Raw genomic sequence first — 26,261 nt, forward strand, 5'->3', positions numbered from 1 at the left:
CAACCCTGGACTTTAGGTCTCCCTTTCTTCTTATCAGCGTCCTGATATCAGAGCTCCTCATTTCTTTCGCTTTGTTACAGGGCGGGGTTAAGTAGTTTGATACTTACGAATAGAGATGCAAGGGCTCGGAAAAAAAGCGGCTTTTTTGGAAACAAAAACTCGGTTTTACAAAAACTCGGTTCTTTCTGCTTCGCTTTTTTGCTTGGGAAATTTTGGACTTTTTTCAAAATTCTGCTTTAAATTGATAAAGCAGACTTTGTTTCGCTTCTCTATAACACAAAAAGTCATTTAATTAGTGGTTGATGCCGATAATAATATAGAACCTCGAAAATAAACCATGAATTTCGAAAATATATTTTAAAAAATTTTACTTCAACATTTTTACATTATGAATTCCAAAGGATTAACCAATGTATATAATAAGAATTTTTTAACCTCCTATATACAAAAGTAAGCAGAGTTGGCAAGAACCATGGTTGTTTCTGAAAATGCCAAAAACCCGTTTTTTGGGGGCGGTTTAAACCAGGCTTTTTTGGGGTTTAAACCAGATTTTTTGATTTAGATATTCTGCTTTATGTATTTATATTACATATTCACAGAAATAAGTTTGTTTCGCCTTGGTGTTATTATGCAACAACGAGGTTATGCTGGAAGAGGTCCCATAAGCTTAAAGAAGTCCGGTCAGTAAATTCCTTAAATTGAGAAACTCTCGCCCTAGTCATCGGGAAAATCCCGTCATTATTTTAAATGTAAAATAATAACGGGAAAATCCTGTTATTGCTTTCCATGTAAAATTTAAAGGTCAACGTATTATAATCAGTACGCTAAAACTGAGGTATTAAATTACAAATTTAGTATGTAGATATCATTGAAAGTCCAATCCAAGCTAATGTTGGAAGCTACGTAGACAATCGATAAATTTTACTAATTTCAATCAATATATTTAAGCAACCTTGGCTTCTTTATAAAACAACAGGCATGCAGAAATATATAATTTGGTTTCCTTTCGTATGTTTAGGCTTAACATCCTTACGTAATACCCAGGTTATCAAGGAGAAGACTTTCGCTTAAAGTGACATCCGAATCGCTACTTGGTTTACACATGAAAGAAGGGTTGTGGTTAGACCGAGAATTGAACATGGGACACCTTGATTAAAAGGTGAAAAGGAAACAAGACTAATGCAGATGGTTTGACATGTAGAAACGTCACCACCATGAAGTTCACACGATTCGCATTTTTCTTTTTTTTTCTTTTTTGGTTTAAACCAGTTATTAAAACAAATCAGCTGGTGTAAACGAGCCAACCCTAAAAGTAAAAACTTCTTTTTAAAAAATATGCAAATAACTAGCAAAGTTGTATGTAGTATTTTTACTTCAAAATATTCCATACCCTCTTTTTGAAACAAAATAAAATAAAACATAAGAGAAATACTTAGATTTATATAATACAATTAAAGGCTGCACATCTGGAACTTTTGGTTCTGTATATTCTTGAAATTCTACAGTTAATTTTTTATAACCACCATCAAGGGCGCCCATCAAGGCTCGCCCCCTTAGAGGAAAATGTACTTCAGAATATCGAAAATCCAATAGAATTTTTACATTAGTTACAGCAAAATTTGAAACTATTTTTGAAACGTCGCTTATACTTGCCCCCCCCCCCCCATGGAAACCACAACATGAGCGCCCTTGACCACCATCACGGTTTACCCAGTCCTCAAGTTTTCTGAATTTTTAACAAGAGGGATTCAACATATCATCCCAAAGAACTCCCAAAAAAAGGACTACGGAATATATTTAAGTTAAGCTAAATAAAACTGCACAACAAATATGACTGAGTGGTTGGCTTTTGCGCTTCTATCGGGAAGTCCGGGATTCAACCCAGCATTCGACCATTCTGACAAGCTTTCCTTCATTCCATCTGTGAATATAGAAATAGTGCGTGTACTAGCCGACTAGGAGGGTAGGAGTTGGCCGACTTCCTTTATTATTGTTTTTAAATCGCTATTATTATTAATTACCAGCAGTGACGGTTTTGCGAAGGTTAGGGGGTCGGTCCTTCGGACTGAAGCCTGTTCCCCAAAGTTGCGGAATGTCTAAAACGAACGAAATATCTAGTAGTTATGCCTTTACTCATAAACTTTAAGATCCAGTCAAATAAAAATTACGAATGTTTAGAAAAACTAAACATTAATAGTAAGAAAACCCCTCCTAAAATACTTTTTCTAAATTCGCCACTGATTCTCAGTATAAAATGATCTTCAAGGTTGTATCCGGAAGATTATTGCTAAACATATAAACGAAACGAAATATTAGTTACGCCTGTACTCAAAACTTCAAGCACCTCCAAAATAAAATTAGGACTTTTTAGAAAACGAAACAATCAGAAAAACCCCTCCCAAAGTACTTTTCTAAATCCGCTACTGATTATTTGTATAAATTGGTATTCAAGGTTGTATCCGGAAAATTATTGCTAAATCATTGTACAGTCAGCGACAGTAGAAAATGGAGGTTGGATACATAAGAAATGATAGCTTTTTCCAGTAGCAGAATAGTTTCACTCAATGTCTGATAGTTGGACAACCAACATGACAGCAAATACGTGCCCGAGAACATAACATGCCAGGATATTCCTCCATTTGGAGGAAAAAGTATTACTATCTGAGAGCATCATTTAGAGAAACAACCACGAGATAAATCTGCAGAAATTCCATTCACATTAAGTTGAAAGAGATAGGAATTAATGCAAAGAAAATGAAAAGAATAATACGCTTCATGCAGAAACCGAAAAAGTACGGAAAGCTAAACAAAATGAGAAAAGAAGGAAAGGAAAGAGCAAAAGACATGGGAATAAATTAAATATTAACACTTAAGGATAAACAGTGTCCGTCTTTCCCCCTGCCCCCGTCTTGGTTTTTCTCCCTTCATAGGATAAATCTCTTTCAGTATCAAACGCGAACATCATTTATAGTGTCGAATTCCTTGAAAAAAAATTAACTCAGTCTAGGCCGAGACTCGAGGCCCTTAGAATGACAGTCTCACGCGGTATCCACTTACCTACACAGGCTCTATTTATAAATAAGCTATTACCCGCGCTGTTATCAAACGTGTTAAATCAGCCATTGTCGGTGAACCACCCCAGTTCCATTTGAAGTTTAAATTTTATTTACCTCACTTAGCCATCTATGGGTAGCAGTCCCCTTGCTTTCACAAAAAGCATTTGTTCTGTAGATTAAAATCAAGAATGAATTAATCTGTACTCTTGGGAGCTTACTGGTGCACCAACATATCTATATATCTATCTATCTATCTATCTATCTATATATATATATATATATATATATATATATATATATATATATATATATATATATATATATATATATATATATATATATATTATATATATATATATATATGATTGAGGATTAAAAAAGCTACTTCGTAAATTTACGGAACGCGTGTTAACACAACAGTAAGGACATCTCGTAACGTTGTTACGTAACACACGCAATGTAAATAAAGTTTCAAAACCAGAAGTCGGAAGATATGCCGTGGGTAAGTCGGTAAGACGTCTACTTGCTGAGTAGAGAAATCCGGGTTCAAATTTGGGCTGTCACGTTTTTCTTTCTGTTCCGTTGAAAATACATTTCTATATTTTTGCGTTTGAAATTGCTTTTCATTTTTTGTAGATTATCTTAAATTAGTGAAGGCCAAGTAAGGTCAGATTACATATATGTCTGCTTTATCTGTGTGTACAGTCCAGAGATGAAGTGAGTCAATTGGGTCAAGATTTGTAAGTAGGTCAGTGGGTCAGTGAGTCGTGGGTCAACAGGACGTGACTCACTGTGACATACCACCCACCGTGACCTCTCTGACTCACACTGGCCCTACGTTTTAAATTTTAAGGTCTCCCTCTTTATTCGGCCTCCCTCCTTATTATTAAATTCAGTGTATAGATAATTATTGAGTTGAGTTGATTTTGAGTTTAGCGCCCTTTTCAGCAGCGAGGCTATATGAGACGGGACCTACTGATTAACATGTAATCCGAAACACATGAGCTCCCGTTGGAATCAAACCAGGGTCTCCCACGCCACAGGTATATAATTGTGTCTTATATAGCAGTTAATATTCTTGCTATAAAGTACAAAGTTTAAAGAAAACTTGTAGCTTCACGAAAGGCATTTGTTGGTCCTTCAACGTCAACACAAGAACAAAAAAACTAATACTAGGTGTGCCTTTGCAAGTGACTACTATGATAACAAGAGAATGCTGCCTACGTTTAACATATTATGCCTCCGGGGGTTAGTAAAACGCTTAACTGTGTGGAAATCGCTGCACACAACAGGTCTTAGGAACACTCACAAGTACGTAAAATTGAAAGAACAGAAAATAGTGCATTTTTGAAATGAGCATACAATTCACACTTCACGCAAAGTTCCAATATGGGAAATCAGTCAATATATTCAGTTGGAATTACTGAAAAAGACAGAAACTGGCTATTTAAAACTCCAAGTGTAAACCTGCGCTTGGAGCGATTCTATTAGCTATATCACAACGCATTTTCGTGAGTTGCCTCTGTGGTCAAGCGTGCTTAATAGCGCTGTTAGAGTTCTAGAACCGGAGGGCGGCGGTTCGAGCCTGAGTACAGTAAAATTCTTTTTTTAAAATAGGGATGGCTTTTTAAAAGTATATACAAAGTTGTATTTTGAAGTGATTGTAAAACAAATTCAGATTAACTTTCACATTTCCAAGCTCACTCGTATTTATTCGCCATGTCCCAAATTTCACAGAACTAAATTTATTTATTTATTTATTTATTTATTTATTGTAACAACAACACAACAAATTCAGATTAACTTTCACATTTCCAAGCTCACTCGTATTTATTCGCCATGTCCCAAATTTCACAGAACTAAATTTATTTATTTATTTATTGTAACAACAACAGGCGTCCTGCCCATTTACAGTGTTTGTTTACATATATGGTAAAATATCATTATTTTTACAGAAGAAAAACATACAGAAATTTTTATTGTTTCATTAATTAACTAAGCTCATTATACTACAAATTGTGTACCTAAACATTTTTTCAGACATATTGAATATGTCTATCATTTCACACTTTTCTTCAATACTATTGTAGTGAGAGCTCATTCTCCATTAAGAGGATTTATACAGGATGTCAGTGCGTGCTTTCTTACAGTATATGGTACTACTATTGCTTAACCTCGTTCTAGACGTCGGAACATGCAGAAATATATTAGAACTTAGTTCTATGCAATTAATTTTGTTATTTATTATTTTATGAAGAAAAACTAAATCATTAACATACCTACGTTGCTCTAATGTCGGTATATTGAAATTGTTTGTTAGTTCTGGGTATGATATGTATGCTGGGTACATTCCATTTTTTTATACATTAGTAATCTCAAAAATTTACACTGCACTCTTTCAATCATTTGGATATATTTTCCATTATGAGGAGTCCAAATAACAGAAGCGTATTCCAGTTGGGATCTGATATACGAATAATATAGTTTTAAAATTGTCATGTGGCTACGGAAGTCTCTACTTACACGACAAACAAATCCAAGACTCTTATAAGCATTGTTTGCAATAGTTTAAATGTGATTTGCGAAAGTCAGTTTTGGGTCGAAGGTAACACCAAGGTCTTTAACAGTTTCCGGCCTACAAAGATTTATACCGTCAATAGTATAATCATAATTTATGTATTTTCCTTTTCTAGTAAATGTAATAGCTTTACATTTAGTTATGTTTAGGCTAAATTTATTCACGTGGCACCAGTGTTTTACATTTTCCAAGTCTTCCTGGAGGTTTTTACAGTCTTCAAGTGATTTAATTTGAGCATATAATTTTAAGTCATCTGCAAAGAGTAAATTATGTGATTTCTTGATGTGCTTAGTTATGTCATTGATAGTGATGAGGAATAGTAAAGGTCCAAGGTTTGATCCTTGCGGCACTCCCGATGTAGCATTAAAATTGTTGGAGATATGACCTTTGTAAGCTACAGATTGTTTACGATCACGTAAGTATGATGTGAAAAGTACTAATGCTTGCTTAGAAAGATTCATAAGAGCTAGTTTTTCAAGCAAAATGTCGTGGTTAACTAAATCGAACGCTTTCTGAAAGTCTGTATAGATTACATCCACCTGCCCTCCTTTGTCTAGTTCTGAAGCTATAAAGTTTGTTATAATTGTCAAATTAGTTGAAGTGGATCTATTCTTGAGAAATCCGTGTTGGTATACAGAGATACTGGATCTAACATGATTAAGCAAGCGATTGTGTATTATATATTCATAAATTTTTGCAAATGGGGATAGAATTGCAATTGGTCTAAAGCTTTCTATATTTTTAGCATTTGCCAGTTTTTGGAATAGGACATATCAAGCTTTCTTTCCATCGGTCTGGAAAAACTATATTTTACGGACATGTTTAATAGTATATGTATAGGATGTTTTATGATATCAATAGTTCCCTTTATTACGTAAGGTGGGATACCATCAGGGCCACACGCTGTTCTAGATTTCAACCTTTTAATGGCATGTTCTATTTCTGATATTGTTATTTCAGTGATTTGGAAAATATCGAGTAATATACTTCTAGGTTCGTGTGACATTAGAGCATCAGTGTTATAACTCACAGGTTCATGATTGTAAACAGACTTAAAATAATGTGCAAAAGCCTCCGCAATATCCCTGTTACACTGTAGACTTTCACCATCATACATAAGGGGGCCATTAGTCAAATGCCTTGATAAAATTCCAAAAGTTTGTTGGATCATCTGCTATGCAATTCTCGGAGTTAGCTACGAATTCTTTGTATGCTTTCGCAATTTTTGTCTTTACCTCCGTCCTTAAACTACAGAATTTATCACGGTAATATGTATTATTGTCTATTGTGTTCTTCCACTTTTTGTGATAGTACGCTTTTTGTTTGATTTTTCGAATTATTTCTGAGTTAAACCAGACAGGAAAGATTTTATTACTGGGATTCTTTTTAGTTGGAATGCATTGTTTAAATACGTCGTCAATTAATTGATAAAAAGTTTCTACAGCTTTATTTACGTCATTTAAATCCCTACGTTAAGCGGGTTTACATATCCAGACTCCTAACATTGTAAGTATGAAAACATTTACGCTCACTCCAACCTCAATCATTTCATGAATTCAACCTGATTTACGTATGTTATTAGGACGTAAAATTGAATGTGATTTATTCTAGAAACACTTTTATACATTGCAAGAGCTGTGACGTCTAAATATTCAATGAGAACTCATAGTCGTATCACAATAAACAAAAGCGAGTATGGAACAGTAAACTGCTTTCACAAAAGTTAAAAGAAAGCCTACAAAAGCATGCAAAATGGTCGAGTAGTTTAGGTCGATACTCTATCAATCATATGTTTGTGTGTTAAAACCCGATAATAAGTTTTTCTAAGTGTTCCTATTTTCATTTGGAGGCGGAAAACATTTCTTTGAGTAACTCATTGGAAACTTCTTTTGTCTCAAATTCGGCTAAGACGGAACAATATATCAATTGCAAATCTAAAATCCATAGCTGAAAACAAAATATAAAATATTTTTTCCCATTATTATCCTCCGATTTGTAACGAGACCCGGGTTCGATTCCCGGAGGGAGTTCATGTGGTTCGGATTCCACGTTAATCAGTAGGTCCACGTCTCATATAGCCTCGCTGCTGAACGGGACGTAAAACTCAAAATCAATCAATCAATCTCCAAGAGAGAGAAATAAAAAAACTTTGTTATGGTAAATTCTAGTTCAAAGTTCGAAGCACTTGCTTTTGCACGTGATTTTTTGTTTCTTTTTTCAGGGAACAGAAAAGTTCTGGCGCCTAAGAAATTATACCATATAATATTGCAAATTTGAAAGTGGATGTATTTGCATTGCAATTTGTGGTAATAATGATATTATGATTAGAAAACAATATTGTAATAAGTAAGTTTAATTTCTTCATCCATCGCAAGTCTTAGGGGCCCCTTATACCTCGCCGCCCCCCGAATATCGATATCGAAAATTTCGAATGATATATTCATGTCCATATATTCGCGATATCGAATGTTGATATATAATAATATATATATCGACGATAGCGATCTATCAACATATCACATTCCCAGGTCCGAGAAGTGATACTTGAAATATACTGGAATCAACAATCAAATTCTAAATAAGTTCTCCATTTCCGTATTCAATGTTGAGGGGGAAGGGTGTGAACCCGAATAGAAATTTTAAGAAAAACAAATGTTAAGATAAAAGTAGGTTTTCCGTCTCCCCTTGAATATAAATATTAACAGAAAACTATTACTGCAATTCACCTTTTACTTCTGTTTCTGATTGTTATCACAAATCAGCGACAGTATACGTACTTTACAAAGTATACTAATACACTCTATTACTTTTTACAACCAAGCAACCCCAGCAGATGAATTTCCTGTGATATTAAAGTGGAATGTTCTACAAAATAGTCATAATTCATTGGTCATATTTCTATCAGTACTTTGGTACGGACTAAGAGCTACAAGACTAACAGAACTAGAAATTAGAGATTTCATTCCTTTTTTCTCTCAGACTAAAAGACTTCTGCATTTTCCTAAGATTTTCATTTTCTTAATGTAAGTCCCCTATCCTGAGCTAATTCTGGCTACCGCGGTTTCGAGGTAATCGGTAAACGAAAGAGCAAAGTTTGTCGACTCTCAACTCTCGACAGTTTGTGAGAAGATATTTCACAGTTCATGTTTTTATTTCTTCGTTACAAAAACACTTCTAGTTGACTCTATTCATGGTGAATTACTGAACTTATAAACATTGACAATTATTGCAAAATGAATAATTATTTTTAAACATAAAAGGCGTTACTGTTCAGTAGAATGCAGTAGTAGAATGCAGAAGTGAAAGAAAATATGGTTTATTTGTTGAGATGCGCAAACTGAATGTGAATAATAAGTGTTTCCCATTCTCTTGTCCAGAGGTGCATCTACGATGGACTTCTGGGGGCTCGGTGGTTGGTAATACTCTTATTTAGAGCTACTTTTAAGATCTCCAAACTCTGGAATGGGTTTTATTTATATATAAAATAACAAATATTCCCTTTCTGGGAGGCAATCGCCATGATCGCCCACTGGATCCGTTCCCGCTCTTGTGTAGCAGACTTTGAAGATATTTAGCTCGTGTATGCTCCTGCGATGGTGATTAAGGGTTGTAACATCTGGATAATTTTTATACTGATATCGGATAGAAACTTATCCGGATTTGCAATATCCGGTTGACGGACAACAAAACGGATGACGGATAACGGATAATATCAGGATAATGGATGACGGATAATATCCGGATAGCGAATGACGGATAATATAGATAACGGATACTATCCGCATGATGGATAACGGATGACGGATAAGATCCGGATAACGGATGTTATCCGGATGTCGGATAATGTCCGGATAATGGGTTTATCCGGATAATTTATAAAATTAAGATAGCGGATAATATCTGGATAATAGAACATTCGGATAACTGATTACATCCGGATGACGAATAAAGGATAATATCCGGATAAAGTATGTGGTTTTGAAAAAGACAATATAGGAGAGGGACTTATCAATGCTTTCTCCTCATGAAGTTATTAAAAGACGATCATCGGGCAGTGGTCTTTACCATTGAAAGATATTGCTTCTTAAAATGTTTCCTAGTAACTTCCAATTTTCTTGTTCTTGTTGGGCGCGGTGGCTAATGGTAGACCGCTTACTTTGGCGCGTGGGGTCCTTATTGTTTCGATCCCCGGCCAAATAAGTTTGCGGTGGACAAGATCGTATCCGTAGCTTCTCTCAGGGTACTCCCGCTTCTTGCCACTTTTCACTCCATCAATTCTTCTATTATCATTGACTTGCTTTAATCATTCGGCTCGGCAGCTCATTGGTAGAGCCCTTCCTCTTGTGCGTGGGGTCCTTATTGTTTCGATCCCCGTCTAAGAAGTTTGTGGTGGACAAGATCGTGTCCGTGGGTTTTGTCAGAGTACTCCTACTTCTTCCCACTTTTCATTCCACAAATTCCTCTATTATTATTGACTGGCTTTAATCATTGCGCGCGGTGGCTCAGTGGTATAGCGCTTCCTCTGGTGGACCAATTAAGTTTGAGGTGGATGAGATCGTATCTGTGGGTTTTGTCAGAATACTCCCGCTTCCTCCCACATTTCATTCCACTAATTCTTCTATTATCATTTACTTGCTTTAATCATTGGGAGCGGTGGCTCAGTGGTAGAGCGCTTCCTCTAGTGCGTGGGGTACTTATTGTTTTGATCCCCAGTCAAGTAAGTTTGTTGTGGACAAGATCGTCTTCGTGGTTTTTCTCAGGGTACTCCCGCTTCTTCACATTTCCATTCCACCAATTTCTCTATTATCATTGACGCTTTAATCGTTGGGCGCGATAGCTCAGTGGTAGAGCCCTATCTCTGGTGCATGGGGTCCTTATTGTTTCGATTCCCAGCCTAGTAAGTTTGTGGTGGACAAGGTCGTATTCGTGGGTGTTCCCAGGTACTCTCGCTTCCTCCCACATTTCATTCAACAAATTCTTCTATCATCATTGACTTGCTTTAATCATTGCAGATGCCTTGGTCCCTTGGGGATTGCGGTGATGTCAGAAATCAGATTCGGTCCCAAGCATTTGGGTTGTGATGTAAACCTTTGCTGTGGTTCAGTCTCAGTATTTTATTACGCGAGATAAAGCCATCCATACAGCTATAAATGTTATTCTATCTTGCGCAACCAGGTATTGATTTTAAGCCAATTCGGAAACACATTTTTGGGGCTCTGAGACCAGAAACCGATTTCAGACATTACGCTGTTTTCAAACTACTAGGATCTTTCCAATGTTACCATCCGCGTCCAACAACCCCATGTTTAAAAGGGAAATAGAAAGGACTCATGTCTAAAACTTCCGGACCCAGTTTCTTGAGGTTCAAGTTTAGGGATCGATTTCTGATATCACCATTGTGCTCAACGGATTAAAACCTTTGAAATGTCGCCAACGCCGTCCAATAACTTCATCTTTGATAGGTGAATAGAAGGGACCTGAGCCCATAACGTCAGGACCCCATTCCTTGAGCTTCGTGGCCTGAGCCTGATTTCTGACATTACTACTGAACTCAGGGGCAGTGGTTAGGGATGGGCACGAGCGAGTTCGAGCGAGTTTTTTTTAACTTCATTCGACTCGAAACAGACATCTTTTAGCTCGACTCGGGAACTCGACTCGAAAAATTTTTTCCGACTCGACTCGAAACTCGATCCAAATTCTTCGATTTTCGAATTTGGATCGAGTTTCGAGTCGAGTCGAGCCAAATCGAGCCAAATCTTGTGTGTAGTTTCAAGTTCCTTTTTCACTTATTCTGCATAAACAATATAATTACTATCAATGTTGCTACTTCCACTACAACTTATTATTATTATTATTATTATTATTATTATTATTATTATTATTATTATTATTAAATTCTGTAATTAAGCTTGAAAGATAGGCGGTTTGCATCTAAATACTAAAAACTAGTTGACTGCTGATTTCGGTAGTCGTGAAATCTAGGACACAAGGACATCGTTCACGAGGTTCTGGGTTTGAGTTCCGGAGGATCAAGTATTCGTGCTTGGGCCAAAATTTGTTAAAAGTTATAGCGTGCCAGGCAAACATGTTTAAAACTGTTCTGCCTGGGTCTACGGTTGTCAACGACTTGTACGGCTTGGCTCACAGCTTATTCAATATCGAACCGAACCGAGAAGTAGGGATGCGCACGAGTCGAGGCACAATTTGTAAAATTCGAGTCGAATCGAGACTGCTCGTAAAAATCTTGATTCGACTCGAATGTCTCAAAACTCTTCACATATTTTTAAAAATAGTTTTGAAGAAACTAATCACTCAGAAACAGTTATATATATATATATATATATATATATATATATATATATATATATATATATATATATATATATATATATATATATATATATATATATATATATATATATATTTGGTCTAGGAATTAATTCGTGCGGTTGGTACGCACACATTGAAGCTGTAGTACAAACACAAAATACATAAATACCTTAAGAAAAATATTGTCCATCGCTAGCCACCACTTTCGCCCATCTGTCAGGCAATGTACGGATTCCGTGGCGAAAGAAGTCCTCATCCTTGGAAGCGGTCCAGTCAGAGACCCATGTTTCGATATCTTCTGAAGAAGTAAAGACCTATCCAATCAAATCGTTGTTCATGCAATCGAACAAGTAGTAGTCCGAAGGAGCAACGTCTGGTGAATACGGCGGGTGGGGTAAAACTTCCCATCCGACATTTTCTAAATAGGTTTTGACCGGTTTTGCGACATGTGGGCGAGCGTTATCATGTTGAACAATAAGTTTATCATGTCTGTTCTCCCATTCTGGTCGTGTTCTGGCCAGAGCTTGCTTCAAACGCATTAATTGTCGTCGATAACGTTCTCCATTCATAGTTTCACCCGGTTGCAGCAGCTCATAGTACACCACACCTTTCATATCCCACCATATGCACAGCATAACCTTTGCACAGTGAATATCTCGTTTTGGTTGTGATGGACCTGGTTCACCTGGTTTCACCCAGGCCTGTTTTTCGTTTAGGGTTCTCGTAATGGATCCACTTCTCATCACCCGTAATAATTCGATGCAGAAACCCCTTTCTGCTCTGTCGTTGAAGCAGCAATTCGCAAATGATTTTTCGTCTTTCAACGTCTGTCTTTCAATTCATGTGGAACCCAATGTGACATCTTTTGAATCATTCCCATGGCTTTCAAGCGTTTGTGGACTGTTGTTTGATCAACGCCTAATGCTGCTGCAAGTTGTTCCTGCGTTTGACACGAATCCTGCTCGAGCAATGCTGTCAATTCTTCGTCTTGAAATTTTTTTGGCTGTCCAGCTCGCTCTTGGTCTGCCAAGCCGAAATCACCACTTCTAAACCGTGCAAACCACTTCTGACACGTTCGCTCAGCTAGAGCATGGTCACCATACACTTCCACCAAAATACGATGACTTTCAGTCGCACTTTTCTGCATGTTGAAGTAATGCAGCAGGACACCCCGCAAAAACACTTTATCAGGCACAAATTGCGCCATGTTCACTTAACTACAAACTGGTGTTGTTGACGCTTTAATCGACTGCCCTATACTACGAACGATACGCGATGACAGGGGTTTGCAACACATGTGTGGATACACGGAACTGTGGGACGCTCCGTTCGTTGCGCCATCTCTTGTCCACCCGCACGAATTAATTCCTAGACCAAATATATATATATATATATATATATATATATATATATATATATATATATATATATATATATATATATTATACAGGTGCGGATCCAAGGGGAGCTACAGCCCTCTTGACACTTAGGTATACACTGGATAAAATAGGTTTCAATCCTGCTTTACACTGGATAAAGCGGCAAACTGTGATTTAGTCGCTCCCTTGATCTTATCCTGGATCCGGGGCTTTAAGGGTTCATAGCTGTAAAACTATGGGACCTATCGTTAGGGATGCGCACGAGACGAGTCGAGACAGAATTTTCCTGACAAATTTCGAGTCGAGATAGCTCTTGCAATAAAAAAGAATACAGTTTTCGAGTCGAGACATCACTTTTACAGCACATTTTCGAGACGAGAAAGCCTCAAATCTTGTCTCGTGTGCATCCCTACCTATCATAGTCGGGTTAAGACTTCACTTAGAAACTAATATGTGCGCTATCCAAAAATACAATGTTTCAGAATCTAGAGTACACATGCGACAATTTTTAGAGAGGAACTTTGGCTATGTGCATATAATTTGAAGTACTCACCAAATACCTGTATAAAAATTGTTGCAGAAGTATGGCAGAATTCTGAAAAATGGATATTTGGATAGCGTACGTACTAGTTCCTAAATAAGGTCTTGATCCTACTACGGTAGGTCGCCTGGTTTCGGAGCTATGGACTTTTAAAGTTCATTTCTTCATGTTTTTGGCAGCCTATAACTCCGAAATTAAGCATTTGTGTGCCCAGGTTTGTTATTACCTTTTGTCTTATCTTGGTGTCAGGAACAGTATTTCTTCCAGATATATTTTTGGGGCACTGCCCCCCTCCCGGAGCTCTGAGAGTGCTCCACGGAGGAGACCAAAATATTACGTCTATAATACAATAATAAATAGAATAGTACCAGCAGTGCTCCCCTCACCCTTAACATTTTTTTCTGAAAGAGCAACTGGTCAGGAATCTCCTTGCATTTTTTAAATGGAGTATCGCATCGCAGTTTGCAGTGCAAATGGGAATGCAATGCAGTGCAAACATGGAAATGCAACATTGCATTTACATGTTTGCACTGCAAATTGAAAAATGTGTTGCAAATTGCGATACATCTTTGTGTCTTAAATTACTACGTAAGCTAAAATAAGGAGCAAGTTAAAAATATATTACTATTATTTCAAGAAACTTCCCCCGACTTAAAGGGTCGGTTATTGCAAGAAAAAATGCCTCGACTTTGGATTACAATAGTTTTCCACTTTTGTATTTCCTTCCCTTTGTCAGTTTATTGTTACTGGGTCATTCTCCAGATCTTCTCAGGTTTCGGGTGATTATCCTTGTTTCTGAGCGTGTAATAATAAAAAAATGTTCCTTGAAGAAAAGGCGCATTGGCAGCAGATTGGACCTAGCCGATATTTGGTATATATAGCATGATTGTGGCTTGGTTAGTAAAACGCAGAAGTGCGTACAGTAGATCAATAAAACAGTAACGGTATTCTTCAATGCCAAAAATACAGTATAGGAAATTACACTCATCTTTGTCTCTCTTTTCTTTTTGCTTTTCATTTGAAGTACTGATATACCTGATACCCATTTACGTTCCTTGTTAAAAACAACATATGTTTTAGCAAGATTTCTTCTTGGGAGACGCCGCGAACCTCAAAAAACATCCCGAACAAATGGACTCTCTATTTCTGTGTGTGTTTGAACCAATGAGTTGTTTTTCCTAAACCTAATTGTTGAATTTGCCGCTGTGGTAAAACTATTTCGCTCAATTTGACAAATAATATAATAAAATATAATACTTATCCAGCAATGAGCGTGGATTGCAAGGAAAAGCAGTGAACCCTAAAGTACCCCTGTAGCAGGGGCGGATCCAGAACGGACTTCTGGGGGGGCGTGGATTGTAATACTGCTACTTAGCTAGTTTTAAGAGCTCCAAATTTTGGGATGGGTTTTATTTATATATAAAATAAGAAAGCTTCCTCTTCCGTGGGAGGGGAGGGGAGCGATTGCCCCGATCGCTCCCTGGATCCGTGTCTGCCCTATAGCCTCTCCCCGAAATTAAATGCATTGATCTATTATTTCCAATTCGAAGACATTTTCGCTTCCATGTTAATGGTGACGAAGTTCTTGTTCTTTGTATCTCTGTACTCAAGAAAATAATAATAATAATAATAATAATAATAATAATAATAATAATAATAATAATAATAATAATAATAATAATAATAATAATAAAGCATCTGAATAATAAAGATATTTTTAACCCTTCTTTAAACTTTCTGTGTATTTCTCTGAATCTGGATATGTTGTTTTATAGTGTATAATGCAAAAAGACTTCAAACAGCAATCTGGCAAAAATTATTTGTGTAAAAGACACAAACGCCTTATCAGTTGCTCTGCAAAGAACTACTATAACAACTGACGTTCTTTCTGTTTGCCTTTAAACACTATGTTACGATTTACAAGGCACAGACAAAAGTAGAGAGCAACGTGAAATTTCGCCTAAGGGCACCTTCGTTGCTAAACTAAAGACTAGCACTCTGTCAACATATTGCATAGCTATCAATAAGTCACACTCAAAGGTTCTTTCCAAACGTTTTGGTATAACAGCTTAATCAAACTACGCTGTTGTAGGTAAGGGATGAGACTCTGAATGACCGATAAGTGTTGGAGCTCAGAGCCGTAGCTAGAAATTTCGTTGCCCGGAGCGAAGTAGAATTCGGCGTCCCCCGACACTCACCTTACCAAACTTTGACTTTTTTTTCTGTGCTTTTATTTTTAACATATAAGAGAAACACCTTTTTGTTGTTATGCTACGCTGTTTTTTTTTTTTTTTTTTTTTACCAAGCCGCTTAGACAGACCATTGCAACAGCCAAAAGCGATCGTTATGTATTCTTTAACAAATAAGAGCCACTCTTAAGAGACTTATTTTAGACCTGCTGCTAAACTTGCCAAACTACCTTGTATACAAATCAATTTGGAGAATAATTATGAAAAAAGCATGGAGTCGATTCTCCTACGTCAGGACGACCATGTTAGACATGGAGTTGCTGGACGCGAGTGGTAGCGTTGTAAAGGTCCGGGTCCCCTGAGTGCAGTAGTAATGTCAGAATCTGGCCCAGGCCACGCAACTCAAGGAATGGGGTCCTGACGTTATGGATTCGGGTCCCTTCTATTCACCTATTAAAGATGAAGTTGTTGGACGGCGTTGGCGGCATTTGAAAGGTTTTGATCGGTTGAGCACAATTGTGATGTCAGAAATCGATCCCTAAACTTGAACGTCAAGAACCTGGGTCCGGAAGTTTTAGACACGGGTTCTTTCTATTCCCCTTTTAAACATGGTGTTGTTGGACGCAGATGGTAACATTGGAAAGATCCTAGTCATTTGAAAACAGCGTAATGTCCGAAGTCAGTTTCTGGCCTCAAAGCGCCAAAAATGAGGTTCCGCATTGGCTCAATATCAATACTTGGTTGCGTAAGATAGAACAACATTTATAGCTATATGGATGGTTTTACCTCGCGTAATAAAATACTGAGATTGAACCACAGCAAAGGTTTACATCACAACCCAAATGCTTGGGACCGAATCTGATTTCTTACATCACACATCACCGCAATGCTCAAGGGGCTAAGACCTCTCCAATGTTTAAAGCAAGTCAATGATGATAGAAGAATTTGATGAATAAAATGTGAGAGGAAGCGGGAGTACCCTGAGAAAAATCACGAATACGATCTTGTCCACAACAAACTTGCTTGACCGGGGATCGAAAGAGTAAGGACCCCATGCACGAGAGGAAGCGCTCTACCACTGAGTAACCGCGTCCAATGATTAAAGCAAGTGAATGATAATATAGGAATTGGTGGAATGAGAAGTGGGAAGAAGCGGAAGTACCCTGAGAAAATCCACTAATACGATCTTGTCCACCACAAACTTACTTGACCAGGAATCGAAACAATAAGGACTCCACGCATAATAGGAAGCGCTTTACCACTGTGCCACCGTGCTCATTGAATAAAGTAAGTCAGTGATTAATAGAGGGACTGGTGGAATGAAAAAAGTAGAAAGAAGCGGGAGAACCGTGCGGAAACCCACAGATACGATCCTGTTCACTACACGACTTACTTGGCTGGGGTTCGAAAAAAATAGGACCCCACGCACGAGAGGAAACGCTCTGCCACTGAACCACCGCGCTCAATGATTACAACAAGTCAAAGATAATAGAAGAATTGGTGGAATGAAAAGTGCCAAAAAGCGGGAGTACCCTGAGAAAACCTACGGATACGATCTTGTCCAACGCAAACTTACTTGGCCGGGGATCGAAACAATAAAGACCACACGCACCAGAGTAAGCGGTTTACCATTGAGCCTCACAACAAGAACGAGAAAATTGGAAGTTACTTGGAAATATTTTAAGAAGCAATATCTTTCAATGGTAAAGACCACTGTCCGATGATCGTGTTTTAATAACTCCATGAGCAGAAAGGACTGATATGTCCCTCTCCTATATGGTATTTTTCAAACCATATACTTTATCGGGAATATTATCCTTTATTCGTCACTTCATGAATTGTTTGAGGTTGGAGTGAATGTAAATGTTTTCATACTTAAGAGTCTGGATATGCAAACCTGCTTACCGTGGGGATGTACTTCTGAAGTTATACAAAAACGGTAAAATAAGGAACGTTAACATTCTTACAATGAGAACAGATTTCAATTCCCGGTGGGAGTTAGCGTACGCGCGACTTTATCGTGGGAGACCCGGGTTCGATTCCCGGTGGGAGCTCATGTGTTTCGTATTCCATGTTAATCAGTAGGTCCACGTCTCCTATAGCCACGCTACTGACCGGGCAGTTAAACTCAAAATCACAATCACCACCATACGGCGGGAGTTTACATGGTTCGGGTTTTACGTTAATCAATATGTCCACGTCATATATGGTCTTGCTGTTGAAAGAGACGTTAAACTCCAAATCAACTCAACTCATTAAGATCAGAGTTCTGAGTTTAATACCAACTTGAAACCATACGTAAAAATTGAAATAAAATGAAATCTTTAAGTTTAACGTCCCATGGTTATGCCAGTTAGGCTAAAGGAGACGGTGATAATGAGAAAAGAGTGAAATGGTGGAATGAAGAAAGTGGGAGAAAACGGGAGAACCCCGAGAAAACCCACCAGCACGGCGTTTGTCCACCACAAAGTCCAAACGGCGCGAGCTGGGATCTAATTAGAGACCCGAAGCACCGGAGGTGAACGCTCTACCACTGAGCCACCGCGGCCCCCAAAATGAAAATTATTCATGCTTCTGATACCTATATATATGGAGAGAGAGAGAGAGAGAGAATAAATATGTTTGTATTTTTCATAGGGCCGAAGTGGCTTAGTGGTAGTGCGTTCACCTCTGGTGCATGGGGTCCTTGGTTCGATCCCAGCTTGCACAAAGTCAGATTTGTGGTGAAGAAACACCGTGTGCGTTCGTTTCTTCAGGATTCTCCTGTTTCCTCCTACCTACATCGTTGCACAATTTTCGTTCACTTCTCATCATCACCGTCTCCTTTACCTAGCCGACATAAGCATGGGACGTCAAACTTAATTTAATTTCATTTCATTGAAAAAATTACTATAATTCATAATCTGCATCTTTATAAAGCAACTTTAACAATTATTGGATGTATAATGCTTAAAATTGAATTAAATCACAATTGCAGTAATCTGCAATATTTTAGGTTTCTCATTTATTTACATCAAATGTTTAGTTATTTGATACTTTATAGCAAGAATATTAATTGCTATATAAGTCACAATTATATACCTGTGGCGTGGAAGACCCTGGTTTGATTCCCAACGGCAGCTCATGTTTTTCGGTTTCTATATTAATCAGTAGGTCCCGTCTCATATAGCCTTGCTGCTGAAAAGGGCGCTAAACTCAAAATCAACTCAACTCAATAATTATCTATACATTGAATTTAATAATAAAGATGGAGGCCGAATAAAGAGGGAGACCTTAAAATTTAAAACGTAGGGTCAGTGTGAGTCAGAGAGGTCACGGTGGGTGGTGTGTCACAGTGAGTCACGTCCTGTTGACCCACGACTCACTGACCCACTGACCTACTTACAAATCTTGACCCAATTGACTCACTCCATCTCTGGACTGTACACACAGATAAAGCAGACATATATGTAATCTGACCTTACTTGGCCTTCACTAATTTAAGATAATCTACAAAAAATGAAAGAAAGCAATTTCAAACGCACAGAAAAAAACGTAACAGCCCAGATTTGAACCCGGATTTTTCTACTCAGCAAGTAGACGTCTTATCGACTTATCCACGGCATATCTTCCGACTTCTGGTTTTGAAACTTTATTTACATTGCGTGTGTTACGTAACAACGTTACGAGATGTCCTTACTGTTGTGTTAACACGCGTTCCATAAATTTACGAAGTCGCTTTTTTAATCCTCAATCAATCCGACACACACACACACACACACACACATATATATATATATATATATATATATATATATATAGATAGATAGATAGATAAATAGATAGATAGATAGATAGATAGATAGATAGATAGATAGATAGATAGATAGATAGATAGATAGATAGATAGATAGATAGATAGATAGATAGATAGATAGATAGATATGTTGGTGCACCAGTAAGCTCCCAAGAGTACAGATTAATTCATTCTTGATTTTAATCTACAGAACAAATGCTTTTTGTGAAAGCAAGGGGACTGCTACCCATAGATGGCTAAGTGAGGTAAATAAAATTTAAACTTCAAATGGAACTGGGGTGGTTCACCGACAATGGCTGATTTAACACGTTTGATAACAGCGCGGGTAATAGCTTATTTATAGATAGAGCCTGTGTAGGTAAGTGGATACCGCGTGAGACTGTCATTCTAAGGGCCTCGAGTCTCGGCCTAGACTGAGTTAATTTTTTTTTCAAGGAATTCGACACTATAAATGATGTTCGCGTTTGATACTGAAAGAGATTTATCCTATGAAGGGAGAAAAACCAAGACGGGGGCAGGGGGAAAGACGGACACTGTTTATCCTTAAGTGTTAATATTTAATTTATTCCCATGTCTTTTGCTCTTTCCTTTCCTTCTTTTCTCATTTTGTTTAGCTTTCCGTACTTTTTCGGTTTCTGCATGAAGCGTATTATTCTTTTCGTTTTCTTTGCATTAATTCCTATCTCTTTGAACTTAATGTGAATGGAATTTCTGCAGATTTATCTCGTGGTTGTTTCTCTAAATGATGCTCTCAGATAGTAATACTTTTTCCTCCAAATGGAGGAATATCCTGGCATGTTATGTTTTCGGGCACGTATTTGCTGTCATGTTGGTTGTCCAACTATCAGACATTGAGTGAAACTATTCTGCTACTGGAAAAAGCTATCATTTCTTATGTATGCAACCTCCATTTTCTACTGTCGCTGACTGTACAACTACAGTATAAGAGAAATGTGGAAGTACGGTTTGACGGACATATTGAAAAACGTATGCTTTGACGGATATATAGAAAAACGTAAGTTTATCTTTTGTGCTAGAAGCTAGAGTACTAAGCTCTTAGAAATAAAACACGGATGACAAACTAAAATGATCTAGAGAAGAAAAAAATGTCGATAACTCGAAAGTTAAAATAAAGTTAAATAGCCTGTAAAATTGCCCTCAAATACTACATTCTTCATGTTAGCTTTAATTCTTAAAACATGGGCTCTATCCTTCTTGATGGTGAATTACAGAGCTAAATATGACATTTAGGTCTTGGAATTCTTACCTAACTATAGAATACACTATAAGAAAGCTATTTGGATAGAAAAATCATGAAAATAAAAAAGCCAAAATTTCCAAAATTCTCGTTTTTTAAAAAAAAGCCGGCTTTTTATGTGAAAAAAAACCATCGATTCAAAAAATCCGGCTTTTTTGCATCTCTACTTACGAAAACGGCAAGACACGTTGAAGTTGGTTCATCAAACAAGCAACTGCTAGAACTTCTCTTGCCTTTCAAGCGGTACTGTGAACTATAGATCATGTTTAATGTATGTAATTTTAGTTCAGTTTTTGCCTCTTTGTTATTATTAATACTTTTACAAGGAGTAAAGGTACTGTGTTTCTTGTTTACTTCTTTCACTTGCATAAAACGGAACAAATACTATTTTTTCCATCTACTGACGGGACGCCGGAACATGTCCCTAAAACGGAACTGTCCTGATCAAAACGGTACGTATGGTCACCCTACCTAAACCACCTATCCTGCCACAGGAGGTGTTCTTATTAGTATGGTAGTCCATGGGAGAAACCCATCATATAAATGGAACCCAATACAGATCAGTACAGTATACTATATCAAATACATCTCACAAACTATCACGAAAGTATCCAGCAGTGGTAAACACACATGATGTCATTATGTTGGACAACACTGCTCGCTCACATGCCACACAAGGGATGGTTCAATCTCTTCCTCACATACGTTTTTTCTCGATATCTCTCCCGCCGACTATCATCTCTTTCGGCATATCGATTACTTCATGGGAGGGAAAGCTTTCCTTGATGATCGGGTGGTGCAATGTTTGATTGACAAATTCTTCGCTTCATATATTACATATTCCTTTCGCCACGAAATCTAATCGTTGGCTAAACACGTTGACCAAAACAAGGGTATATTTGCACACGTCGATTGTTCAATTAATCATGGTTATTTTTCTTCCCTTTGAAAATGACGCACATAACAACTTAATAATATTTTGTTTCCTATTAATCATTAAATCTGAAATACCCCTTCCTTTATAAATTTGAACATTACTATATTAAAGAAAGCTTAGGTGACATCTATACACAATAAAAGGCTAAATTTAATCTCTGTTTGCACTTACTGCCTCCCAAAATGGAACTCTTCATTTTATTTATGTTCTCAGTTAACATTGTGGACTTCAGTGCAACTAGCTATTCTTTGAAAGTGCATCTCGTCCCACGCCTCACATACTTGATATGGTTTTACTGTATAATAGGGCACTTGGGTTTGAAATGCTTGAAACAGGAAAGGAGATAATACTACTACAGTCAATAAGTTCTGGACTCCACGCAGTGTGGCCCTTTTGATATAATACAACTGATAAGTGATATCCTGGAGGAAGCAGTGGAAGTTCGTCTCTCGACCAGCAAGAAGCAGGTTTTTGCATAGAGTGTAAACAGACCTACTCTTTCTGTTGTGAAAGGAGTAGGTTGCGCCGCGGCGGACTTGGAGGATGTCGGAGTTTGAGCCCACTGGCTAACGTCAAGTTCTGCCACAAACTAGGCAAATCAGCTGCAGGAACGTTGTAGATGATCACGCAAGTGTAGAGCGACAACACTCTGGGCCGTAGTACAATGTTTAAGTGGCACCAATTGTTTACAGAGGAGAGAAACAGTTTAAAGGATTATGAACCAAAAGGTTGGTCAGCAACAGTCCGAACAGAACTCAAAATTAAAGAGGTTGCAATGGTTGTTGCGGATGACATCGCAGCAGCAGTACTTATCAGCCATGGTACGTGTCACAACATTTCGACGGATGACTTGAACATGTTGCGTTTCACCCAGCACCATGTTCAACGTATTCTGACACAATACCAACGATCAGAAGTGCTGACGCTGATGGAACATTCCTGAACCGGACAATAACAGGAATTGAAATACGATCCACAACTAACGAGACAAGCAGCTACCTCGAAATCGCCATCATCTCCAAAACGAAAAAAACCAAGACAAGACGGGTCAAAAGAGAAAATGATGCTTGAACTATTTTGAATATCACTGTGGATCTGTGTAATTGTCTGTGTGTGTGGACGTTCACATCGAACACAGTAACCATGGGTTCTACTGGTTGCCTATATTCTGTGTACCAGTCCACGAATTTATTAACTGTACTCGTATTTGGTATATCGTTGTACATGAATCATATTAGCTAAGTCATATCGTATCATCTATGCATCATATCATGCATATCACCTAGCAAGAAGTGCATCATTGTACGCAGAAATAAATAAAATGGCCTAAATTTAACTTAACTTGATAAATAAAGTTGCAAGAATTTCGTACTTAGTTTTGTGTCGATTTTAAGGTTATCTCCGATATTGTACATTTTAGAGTGAACATAAAGTAATTTATCTGAGCACAGCCTGTTCTAGCTCCTCCCACGCTAAGGATCGCAAAGACATAATTTAAACATAGAAACATTTTTCTTCCGAATTTTATAATAGCGGAACACTAACCCCATTGTTAGTAGAAGTTTGGAGAAACTTTTAGAGCAGTCCTTGCACATCCTCGATGCCAAAAAGAAACTTAAATCTAAATTAGTTAATCAATCTAAGGATCACTTCTAATTACAAATACTTTCTAAATCACACAAAAAATTAAGTTGAGATTAAAATAAAAGTGTTTCATCAAATGATTCATCATTAATCATAAAGTCCCGTAAATTGAAGAATGAATTTCTAATTGGTGTAATACTTACGTTTACGGTGCGATTGGTTTGACGACGTGGTGCTGGAGATTGACGTGGTGGTGGAGATCGACGTGGTGGTGGAGATCGACGTGGTGGTGGAGCTGCTGGTGGTGGTGGACCTGGAGGTGGTGGTGGATAGTAAGGTGATATTTGTTGACCAGATTGAAAATATGGTTGTTGATAATACGGATATCCACTTGGGTAATACGGATATTGAATTGAATAATACTGGTCACGAGTTGGATCATATTGCTGCTGAGTATATGAACTTCCAGTGTAATATTGATTGCCAGGATATTGTGGATTAGAATACGCCATTTTGTCCTGAAACAAAACAAGAAAACATTATGGAGCAAAATAGTCTTGTTTGAGTGTGTTACTTGCAAACAGGACAGATCATGGATAGGGTGGCCAATTGTACCCGCTGGTCGATACTAGCTCATTTACATATGTATAGGTAAACAGAGTCACTAACAGAGCAGATAGGGTGCCCAATTTATCTTCCGTCCGGCAAAAAAAAAAAAAAAAGAACCAATTACAGATTATGACAAACAGTTCAGTTTTCAATTCTACTTCCGTGTGTGGTATTCAACTATTTTGTCAATCATCTCCTGTAGACCTTCTTCGGTTCTAGCTATAATAATCGCATCATCTGCACACCTTATCTTGTTAATGACAGAATAATTGACATGGAAAACTATATGGAATGGAAATCAACATTGAAAAGTCGAAAGTCACGAGAATATCCCGAGGAAACGCTCCCTTACGGGTCAAAGTAGAACAAAAAGAACTTGAAGAGGTCGAGAGTTTCAAGTATCTGGGAAGTATTTTGACGAGAGACGTTTACTGCACCAAAGAGATCAGGTCAACAATAGCCATAGCCAAAGAAGCATTCAACAAGAAAAGATCACTCTTAACTAGAAGGCTCAATATTGGACTTAAGAAGAAGTTGGTCAAGTGCTATATAGGGAGCATTGGACTGTATGGTTCAGAGACTTTGACATTACGGAAGTTAGCTAATAAATATTTAGAGAGCTTCGAAATGTGGTGTTGGAGGAAGATTGAGAAGATAAAATGGACAGAGAGAGCTACAAACGAAGATGTTTTAAAACGAATAGGAGAGAAGAGGACACTTCTCGACAGCATCCTTCGTAGAAAGGCCAATTGGATTGGACACATCTTGCAAAGAAATTGTCTTCTCCATACTGCCATAGAAGGAAAGATGGAAGGAAAGCGAGGAATAGGAAGAAGAACACAAGTGATAGATTATTTGAGAAACAGAAGAAAATATTGTGAGTTAAAAGAGGAAGCTGAAGATCGAAAAATGTGAAAGAAACATTTCAGGCCGAAATCTAAAATAAAAAAAAACACTGTGGTCCCAGGACCTGCCGAAAGGCAGAATACTTAATAATAATAATAATAATAATAATAATAATAATAATAATAATAATAATAATAATAATAATAATAATAATAATAATAATAATAATAATAATGTGGTATTCGTAAGTAGGGTTAAGTTTCAAAGTTAGTCGTCTGTTTCTAATTAAATTTTGAAAATTTACCAGGAAGAAATGGATACTTTGCTCGTGTGTGTGCTTGATAATATGTAAAGAGAGCGGAAGTTATCTTTGTTTTCCTTTATAAGCGCTTATAAACATGAAACTATTTTGCAAGTGGAGGGTACTACTTCGCGCAAGGATACCGAATGATTTGATTGTGGGTATTTGTATTCTGAACATGGCTACAGGTGTATACAGACGCTTCAGTTAGTAGACCCCTATTCAGACGCAGAGACGAGAAAATACACTCTATGAAATTTAACAAAATGGGTCCAAACTTCCCTCCCCTCCCCTACTTTCTCCTATATTACTCTACTCTACCCTATCCTACTCTATTATTCCCTTTTAAAGTGGTCCTAAACATTGATAATTTTTAAATTTTCATAAGTGTTATTTTCATAGTTTTTGTGGGGGGTCGAAAACCAGTCAGACGACAAACTTCAGAATAAATAATTGCAAGTAAATACCTGAACTTACTTATACTTAGTAAATATCTAAATATCTAATTTATCATTATATTATTCTGATTAATCAACCTTATGAATACCATATACGGAGCTGTACCAAATACAAATGGAACATACTTATTAACAGACTAACCACAAGAGTAATCTCAATTCATTTAATATGTTAGTATAATCTGCGATTGATTGCAGTAAATGAAGGGTGTATACATTTCAAGCTTCAACTCTTTTGGTAGTTTAAAATAACATTCATAACAATACTATAATTTTTTTGCATCGCAACGGTAATCTGTATAGTAAGTGACGCTTCATTCATTAATTGACTCAGAAATAAACTGTATAAAGTGCCAAAAAAATAATTTTCAGTGAAATTAGCATTCTTTTGAATATCTC

The 26,261-nt window shown here is 37.3% G+C and overlaps 1 protein-coding gene across 1 annotated transcript in view; it reads right to left on the minus strand.

Moving 5' to 3' along the window:
• LOC145679885 (protein lifeguard 3-like) overlaps positions 1 to 24,162 on the minus strand; it is an 85,264-nt gene extending 61,102 nt beyond the window's left edge. The window contains exon 1 of the mRNA XM_081750401.1: positions 23,852 to 24,162. Coding sequence (XP_081606527.1) covers positions 23,852 to 24,160 — 309 coding nt within the window. The 5' untranslated portion in view covers positions 24,161 to 24,162. The remainder of the gene's footprint in view (positions 1 to 23,851) is intronic.
• Between the last annotated feature and the right edge of the window lie 2,099 nt (positions 24,163 to 26,261).

The sequence above is a fragment of the Thermobia domestica genome, chromosome 2 (genome assembly GCF_964235325.1).
Source record: "Thermobia domestica chromosome 2, izTheDome1.hap1.1, whole genome shotgun sequence".
Taxonomy (NCBI): domain Eukaryota; kingdom Metazoa; phylum Arthropoda; class Insecta; order Zygentoma; family Lepismatidae; genus Thermobia; species Thermobia domestica.